At 42.4% G+C, this 9,348-nt stretch overlaps 1 protein-coding gene across 1 annotated transcript; it reads right to left on the bottom strand.

Moving 5' to 3' along the window:
• Window positions 1-2,401: 2,401 nt before the first annotated feature.
• TM4SF19 (transmembrane 4 L six family member 19) lies at window positions 2,402-9,348 on the bottom strand. The gene is made up of 5 exons (XM_054701108.1): window positions 9,329-9,348; window positions 4,245-4,446; window positions 3,767-3,844; window positions 2,932-3,104; window positions 2,402-2,668 (listed from the first exon to the last, which is right to left on the bottom strand). Exons 1-5 carry the CDS (start codon window positions 9,346-9,348, stop codon window positions 2,485-2,487), a joined length of 657 nt encoding a protein of 218 aa, XP_054557083.1. The 3' UTR covers window positions 2,402-2,484.

The following is a 9,348-nucleotide window of genomic DNA, read 5'->3' as shown; positions in this document are numbered from 1 at the left end:
TTCAAACTGGGGCCTTCCACATCCACACTTCATCCTATTTTGTGTGCTTTGTGAACAGGTCTTATATTTTTAAATGATTGAAAAAAACAAAAGAATACTATTTAATGAGACGCGAAAATTAAAATAAAGCTTTATTGTAACACAGCCATGCTCATATATTGGCAGTGTTTGCTTTTGCACCATATCGGCAAAATTGAGCAGCTGCAATAGAGACGGTACAACAGTTAAAGTCTACAACAGTATCTGGTCCTTTACAGAAAAAGCGAGCAGTGTCCTACTTTGATCCATAACTGTCAACTTGTAGTTTTCCTAGCTTCATCCACAGACCTGCTCCAGTACAAGTCAGAAAAGGGCGGATCTAGGGAGTGTTCCCTGCTTATGAGTTCCAGTCCCTGGTCCTATTTCAGAAGGCTGTAGTGTCCTGGTCTCTGCTGGCTTCAACAGCTAAGAAAAGAAATTTCCCCAATATCCATCCAGACTTCCTTAGGTAACCTTCAACCTACTGGTTGAATTAATCCATTCCAAAACTTTCATCTACAAGATGCAAAGAGGGTAGTTTCTATAAAGGTATATCTTTGCAAATTGCAGTAGAGACCAGCTAATTTTATTAGACTAGGTTCTGCTTTGCAAAGTATTTTCTTGATAGTATTGCCTAGATTGGTCTTCCGGCACCAATAAACTCCCTTCAAATTCATCTTCCTACTTCACACAACAAACCTCCCCAGAATGGCTTTCCTTTGTCACTCCTCTGCCTGAAGTCTTCCAGTGGGTCCTTATGGCTGTCCTCCCAGCATTCACACTTCTTTGCTTGCAAATATGATCCTTCATGATCTGGCTGGGTTGCTGAGCCTTCCTTCTGGCACTGGCCTGCAGACCCTCCTGCTGGAGTCTATGCAAGGGCCCTGGGACCAGGTGCACGCTCAGCCATGCCCCTAGTCATAGCAGCACCAATCCCATGTCTGGCTACCATCATGCTTCCACAAACTAGCTTGGTCCCCGCCTGGCACACCAGTCCACTGTGTCTCCTAGAGATAGATAATATATTTTCTCCATGCTGTTTCACCAGCTTTAAGAAGCCATACCCTTAAAATGCAGACTTTCCCTCACATTTTATAATTTTCTGAACTGTGTTTTTCTACCCTATCTACAAAAAAATTCTGCACGTAAATCAGTTCAATACAAACTTTACTATGTTGGAGATACTAAAATGAATAAAACCCCGTCTTTCCCCTAAAGAGTGAATAGATTTGGTTGGGGAATAATAAACTAAACAAATCATTACTAAATTGAATGCCACTTGCTATAACAGAAAGCTGAAGGACAGTCTATTCCAAGGATGTACTTCCTTTGCTACAAGCAGGAAACATCCTCTTCATTCTAGGATAATAGTCACGAAGTCATACACAAGGTTAGGAACAAACAATTTTCCTTCTAATAAAATGTTTAGTTGATACTGTTCTGATGAACAGACTAGCATCAGCCCCTCCACTCCAAACATGATTGGAAGCCAAGTCAAGAGTCAAGTGTAGCTTTTATTTAAGGAGAAAAACCTCGCATGAGTGTGAAGTGTTCCTGAGAGGTAGGAAGAAGAAGGGGGATACAGGTGCCTTCTGGAATCCCACAGAGGGCAGCCAAGAGCCAGGTGTGGGGGCTACAGGGCCAAGGTAGAATGAGTGCAGAACTCCCCTCTCCTTCCTTCTCCCCATCATTAGTCTCTTGACTCCCTTTCTCCTCCTCTGCCTTTTCTTCCCCTCTCCTTCCCTTCTTTTCCCTCCTCCCCTCCATTTCCTCCTCTTTCCTTCTCTCCCCATTTCCCTTCCAAGCCATGCCCCACCCCCACCCTCATTCCTAGGACCGTAAATTGAATTGTGAAGAGAGAAAGTAAGGGAGCTGTTATAGCTAATCTCTAGAGTCAGGAACATTGCACCTCTCATCTGGTAGCATTGCACCTCAAACTTGAAGACAGGACTGTCGGCATTACTCACAAACTTCTATTTTTAAGCTTGGGCACTTTGAAATCTATGAGTGTCAAAAGTTAACTGCAGGGCCTCCCCTGGTGGCGCAGCGGTTGAGCGCGGGGTTCCCGCAGCCTCTGCAGCGCCAGTTCGATCCCCGGCCACCGGCAAGGGTCCTACATGGTGCAACAGACCTCTCCTGCCACGCCCACTGCTTCCCTCAGCAGTGTATTTCCGTTGGTGTGCCTGTTCTGCTCCTGGCTCTGGCTCTGGTGAATTCTCTCACCCTCCCGCGCTACTGACTGTACCCAGTGCTTGTATAAACAAACAAACAAATAAACAAATAAATAAATAAATAAATAAATCTTTAAAAAAATACTTTATATCATTCAACATATATACAAGGACTTTAATTGTCATTATTATCTAGGATACCTAAAGAGAAGTTTGTTTATAATTCACACCCACTGCTTGCAGAAGGATTCAAGGGAGCCTATGAGGAAAAAACCCATGCATAAGAGGGTGTTACCTATGACTTCTCACAGAGGCTGCAGAAAAGGCCCAGGAAGCTGTTGATGAAAAGAATGACCACCAGGAATATCTGGAGGAAGCTGATGCACAGAAGGGAGGAGAAGAAGGACACGTGCCAAATGACAGCTTTAGGAGGCTCCAGGCAGACAGAGTTCCATAGTGAATGATCATACAAATAATTCCTATTCCAAAAAATAAGGAGGTTGAAGGATTGAAGAATAAGAAGGGCAAGTCAAATGAGCAATCTTAATAGAAATTTGGCACCTCCCCCCAGCTCAGGTCATAGGACTAGCTTCTTATCAGTGACCATCAATGTATTTGCAACTTTCTGAGCATCAGAGGAACAAAATGCTAGAATGCATGACCAAAAGGAGTCTGTAGTCCATCTGTGTGTCTGTCTTTCCCTCTCTGAAAAGACTGCAAATCTAAATCTTAATCCATTTACCTGTTAGGTAGGTCTTTGAATGGGTAACCGTATTTCCAAGCTTGTGTCTGATTGAAGGATGAGACATCATGGAACATGCAAAAAGGACCATGTTTTAGGGCTACTCCAGAAGTGATAAAGCAAATCAAGGCTCCAAGCAAAGCCAGGCCACTTGACAACATGGCAATAAGCATCTGCAGAGGGAAAGAAGAAACTGAGCCTGAGATGAGGTCGTGCTTAGGTGACTTGTGGGGGTGACCTGAGTAAGTCTAGCTTCTTCAATGCTTAGGCTTTCTCCCATCACGTTACACAGGAATAATCCTCCCCCATGGCACTTTCTGTAAAATACAACCAAAGTAGGATGTCTAATAGGGCTCACTGGGTAGATCTAGGAAGGGATGGGAGAGGAGGGGCTGATAACGGTAAACACTGGCACTTGGACCTGTATTTCCGTGACTCAGCAGGCTCTTCTAGCTGAGCCTGTTGGCATCAAAAACTTTTACCTTCAGATTGCAGTCATTCAACCTCTGGGCTAAAGGGTCAAATTAGTCCATTTCTGATCCTTTTAAGGGAGAACTGTATTTTCAAAAGTTCCAAGCTCCTATCCCTGATTCTTCTTTCTTGAAATTGAGCATGAAAGGAAAGAAGGAAGCAAGGGAAGAGAGAGGGAGGAAGGGTGCCTGAGTTAAGAAAGGCTAAGTAAATTGCCCAAGAGCTTAGGACTATTAAGGGGTACTTGCAGAACAGGACATGACTTCAAATTACAAGACTGAAATTGTCCTTTTACCATTCTGTCCCTAAAGTAATAGAATGTGGGGACATTGTACATGATAAAAGAGTGGAATCTGGTCCTTACACTTTGGCATGGTCCTCTCTTACTAAAGCAGCCATATCTCCAGCCCATCAAGGAGATGAGAGTGGCTGCAGTGAGTACCTGGGAAAAAAAGAGAAAAGTGTTGAGAAAAGATTGGGTAACTTATATTTCTAACTGCCACCTATGGCTTCTGAAATATCATAATTAGTCTCCCATGGACTTGATTATTTTACCCTTCCCAGAGGGTTTTTCTTTGACTGTCAGGACCCAATTTTGGACCGCCAACACAATTTGACTCTATATGCCAATGTTTACATTCAACATGCCTAGCCCCTGCTACAGTCCAGCAATCCTGACAAGTCTTCTTAGAGATTCCTATGCCTTGGAGTTGTTCCCAACCCAAGACCAATTTCTAAAATCAAACATTTTTGTAATGAATCTAAATACTTCTCCCACCAACCACCTGCTTCAAACCTGGAGAGCACTTTTGGAGTTCACACTCAGTGATCCCGACACTTACCATGAGGCCGCCTCCCCAGAGTCCAGACCCCAGCATTGCGTGCTTGCCAATGAGGCCCCTCAACAGGTAGGTCACATCCCAGTTAGGAAAGAGGAGCACCATGTTGGCCGCAGCAGCAAACAGGGCTGTCATCCCAAGGCTCAGTCCCAGAATTCGGGAGCAGATCCGTGAGCAGGCCATCATGCAAGGAGACAGCAATGTCCTAGAACCAATGGAGGGGAGTCATGATACCTCTGTGGCTGGATGCATATGATAGCGGAACCCCCATAGGTTAGAGTGAGATGGGGCAAGCAGACCACACATACTGTCGCCTCCCAAGCTCAGATGAAGGGAAGCCAAGGAATTTGTTTTAAAACCCTGCATCTTGTAAATAGTCCTCAGTGGATGGGACTTAATTCCTATATTTTCTGCCAACCGCCATTTATATACACACTCCCCATCCCATCATATTTTGCTTATACTTCTATTATAGTCAGTGATTACTTATATTTGATACAGAAAAACAATATTTTTTAAGATGTTATCCTTTCACTGTAAAAGATATCGTTTTAAAGACTTTCACTGTCACTACTTCCATTCAACATTGTACAGGTGAAACACTGAAAACAATGCAACAAGAAAATAAGAAGTAAAGACCATATAGACCATATAGATAGGAATGCAGTGAATTTGTCATTCACAGGTAACATGATTATCTGTTTAGAAAATCCTAAGGAATCTATTTAAAAGTTACTAGAACTAGGGCCTCCCTGGTGGCGCAGGCAGTTGAGTGCCGCACTGTGAAGCTGTCCGCAGCCTCTGCAGTGTGCGTTCGATCCCGGCCGGTGGGTGAGAATCCCACATGGTGTGGCAGACCTCTCTTGCCTCGCCCGCTACTTCCCTCAGCAGTGTATTTCAGTCGGTCTGCCTTTTCTGCTCCCTGCTTTGTATCTGATGAATCCTCTCACCCTCCCATGCATCTGCTGTACCCCAGTTCTTGTATAAATAAATTAATCTTTAAAAAAAAAGTTACTAGAACTAATAGGTGAGTTTAGCAAGGTCAAAGAACAAAATATTAATATTTTAAATGTTACTGTATACATACAAGAAATGAGAATTTTTTAAATATTAAATATACCATTTATAACAGCATACAAATATACTGATGAAGAAATTTAACAAAATGTGTGTAAGACCTCCACACAATTATTAAACATGGTAAGAAAAATTAAAAGGCCTAAAAATGAAGATATATATATATATATATCACATTCATGGATCAAAAGACTCAATATTGTTAATATGTCAGTTCTCTCTAAATTGATGCACAGATGCAACATAATTTCTGTCAAGATCCTAGCAGTTTTCCTATAGAAATTGAGAAGCTGAATCTAAATTCATTTATTTATTTTTTAAAGATTTATTTTTATTTTTATTTTATTTTTAAGATTTATTTATTTATTTATACAAGTACTGGGTACAGTCAGAAGCGTGAGATGGTGAGAGAATTCACCAGAGCCAGAGCGGAGAGCAGAACAGGCAGACTGACGAAGTACACTGCTGAGGGGAGCAGCGGGCGGCAGGAGAGGTCTGTGCGCCATGTGGGACCCTCGCCTGGCGGCTGGGGATGGAACCGGCGCTGCAGAGGCTGCGGGCAGCTTTGCAACCCAGAGCTCAACTGCTGAGCCACCGGGGAGGCCCTAAATCTAAATTTATATGGTAATGCAAAGGATCCAAGTTAGCCAAAACATTTAAAGAAGAACAAAGTAGAAGAATTTACACCATGTGATTTCAAGATATTACATAAAGTTATAGTTATCAAGAAAGTTATAGTTATCAAGAAAGTTAATGGCATGTAAAGGCCAACAGAAGACTGAAACAGACTAAAAAGTTCCATAATAGGCCTACACACATACAATTAGGAGATTTTTTTTTAAATCCTCGGCACTCAGTCTTTAATAAATGCTAATATTTATGTTCACATCAAGAAATAATCTGTCTTTATGTTTTAATACATATCTGTAGCTTTTAGTCCAGGAGCAACAGATACATGCTATTTTTTAAATATTTTATTTTATTTTGTATAATTCTTACATCATAAGAGTTTTTTTTTTTAAAGTCCAGCACTCTTATTTCCCCCCCACACACACCTATCAAGGCATGAATTCCTGGGGAATAGGTTCCAGCAGCAGGCTCCTTTCCAGTAGTTCTCGGCCAGCGAGCCTCTCTGGGTGGAGCAGACTGGTGCTTCAGATGAACCCAAGTCCCTTTCTCTTTGGCTTCGTTTTTCCCTGATCATTTTCTTTCACACAGTTCAGGAAGCTGTCACGGTGCTTATAGTACTTAATATGCTCAATACAAACATTAATTCTCTTGACCAGTATGTTGCCCTTTGCTTATTTGTTTGCAACAATGGTAACTGCATGCTGAGTGACATAGCTTGAGTGACATATAGACTCTTTTGATTTTACCATGGTAACATGTGTGGGGCATTCCTCTTGCTGTCTACAATACCCTTTCTTGTAGGTTTGCATGTATGTGGCCAAACGAACACCTCCATGTTTCCTTAAAGGCCTAGAGAACATGCAGTGGGTGCCTCTCCTCTTTCTCTTTGTGTTGGTCATTTGGGCAACTTTACTGAAAGATGGTGGTTCTGGCCAAAAGGGACCAAGTGATTTTTTTTTTTTTAAAGATCTATTTATTTATTTATTTATTTATTTATTTATTTATTTATTTATTTATTTATTTATTTATTTATTTATAAAGCACTGGGTATAGTCAGAAGCACGGGAGGGTGAGAGAATTCACCAGATCCAGAGCAGGGAGCAGAGCAGGCAGAAGGACCAAAGTACACTGCTGAGGGGAGCAGCGGGCGGCAGGAGAGTTCTGTGCGCCATGTGGGACCCTCACCCGGCCGGGGATCAAACCGGCGCTGCAGAGGCTGCAGGCAGCTTCGCAACCCAGCACTCAACCGCTGCGCCACCGGGGAGGCCCCCAAGTGATTTTTTTAAGATAGTTTTTCAGTGGAAAAATGACAGTCTCTTCAGCAAATGGTGCTGGAATAGTCCATATACAAAACAAAAACATACATATCTTGACTATTACTGCAAACTATATTCAATGACGGAAATGTTCTATACCTAGATTCTGGACTTCTATGTACCCACAAAACTCACCAAACTGTACACTTAAAATTAGTGAATTTTATGGTACTTGTTATATATCAATAAAATTGATTAAAAATATAAATGTCACATCTAGATAAATTGTAAAATACCTCCTCCACTCCTGTACATAGTCATTTCTTCCCTTTTATATTTTTACTATGCAACTTGTTTTTGTTTTAAAGATTTATTTATTTGTTTATTTATTTATGCAAACACTGGGTACAGAGTGCTGGAGGGTGAGAGAATTCACCAGAGCCAGAGCGGGGAACAGAAAAGGCAGACTAACGAAATACACTGCTGAGGGGAGCAGCGGGCGTGGCAGAAGAGGCCTGCACGCCATGTGGGACCCTCTCCAGCGGCTGGGGATCGAACCGGCGCTGCAGAAGCCTCGGGCAGCTTCGCAGCCCAGCGCTCAACCGCTGAGCCACCGGGGGAGGCCCTTGTTGTTTTTTGCTTTTTGGTTTTTGGTTTTTTTAATATGAATTAAGGTAGCTCCCCTGCCCACCTATGACTATGCAGGTGCCTATCTTTTTCTCTTTTCTTTTTAATAAAGATGTTCATGTATATATATATGTGTGTGTGTGTGTGTGTGTATACACACACACATACATACATACACACACACAGCTAATCTCACCTTAAAGCCCATGACACTCCCCTCTAACACACTGCTTTGCATATAATGAGCAAACATGTATGGGTCAGAAGTGCTCCCTCTTTTACACACATATACATTCATCTATAATGAAGTATTTCACAATTTAAAGCCCTCTCTTTTACACACATACACATACACATTCATAGATAACAAAGTACTTCACAACTTAAAGAAGTAAACAGAATGCATGAAGTAATTAAATGACACCCATATAAATACAACCAACTTACAAAATAAGTTGTTAACTGATGTTTTTGAAGCCCCAGGTATGCCCTCTCTAATCCTACCATCTTCCCAGACTCCTTAGTAACAACTATCCTCAATTTTGATTTCATCATACTGTTTTAAAGACAGATTTATGATTTACTAAAGTTTTAATAAAACCTTGATTAGGGAGCCTTGACCCACATGGCACAGCAGACCTCTCCCATCTTGCCCGCTGCTCCCCTCAGCAGTGTATTTCAGTGGATCTGCCTGTTCTGTTCCCCACTCTGTCTCTGGTGAATCCTCTCACCCCCCCAAACCTCTGGCTTACAGCCCAGTTCTTGTATGCATAAATAAATAAATCTTTAAAAAAAAAAAACACCTTGATTGGTCTGGTGTTTCCTATTTGTCCCCATAAGCAGCTTATGGTATAGAGACTGCAGCACAGTGTTGAGCAACAATTTGACTGGCGCGCTGTTGCAGCACTCTCCCCGTCATTGCCAGCCCTGGAAGCCTCCCTAATCTCAGAGCCCATTTCACCTTCACCCTCCTCCCAATAGAGAACTTCTTGCTGCAATTGCTAATGTTTTCATATGTCCACATGGTATTTGCTCGCTAAACCTTATTTTTCACAATGAATTACACAACTTGTCCCTGATGAAAGGAAGTTCAGGTCTGTGAGGAGGAAGGGGTACAAGCATTGGGTGGGGGGGCTGTTGAAGGTAGGATATGAAAGAAGAGTAACCTTTAACCCAGGGATACAGGGGCCTAGAGGGGAGGGTGGGGATCAGCATAGGAGGATAATGTGTCCCTTCCGCTGTCCCCCAGCCCATAGTAACAGCCCCCTTTTCCTGAGGTAATTTACTAGCACCAACTACTTCCTCAGTTCTTGGGGTGAGGAGTCTGCCCTGCTGTGGGGAGACAGGTCACCTGTCAAAAGAGTCTTCCCATCACTGCCAGGTGCCAATGCTTCTCTGGGCACTTCCCTCCACAGAGAGCAGAACTCCCAGTGAGTTTCTGTATTGGAGTAAATTAGTTGATGAGTTGTGTTAGCAAGTAATGATTATAACCTTTACCCCTCACAGATGACCGACAT

This window comes from Talpa occidentalis, unplaced genomic scaffold (genome assembly GCF_014898055.3).
Source record: "Talpa occidentalis isolate TD23 unplaced genomic scaffold, MPIMG_talOcc4v2.1 talOcc4.4, whole genome shotgun sequence".
Taxonomy (NCBI): Eukaryota; Metazoa; Chordata; class Mammalia; order Eulipotyphla; family Talpidae; genus Talpa; species Talpa occidentalis.
The sequence above is the reverse complement of the archived record's forward strand: the minus strand, read 5'-3'. Positions and strand labels throughout refer to the sequence as shown.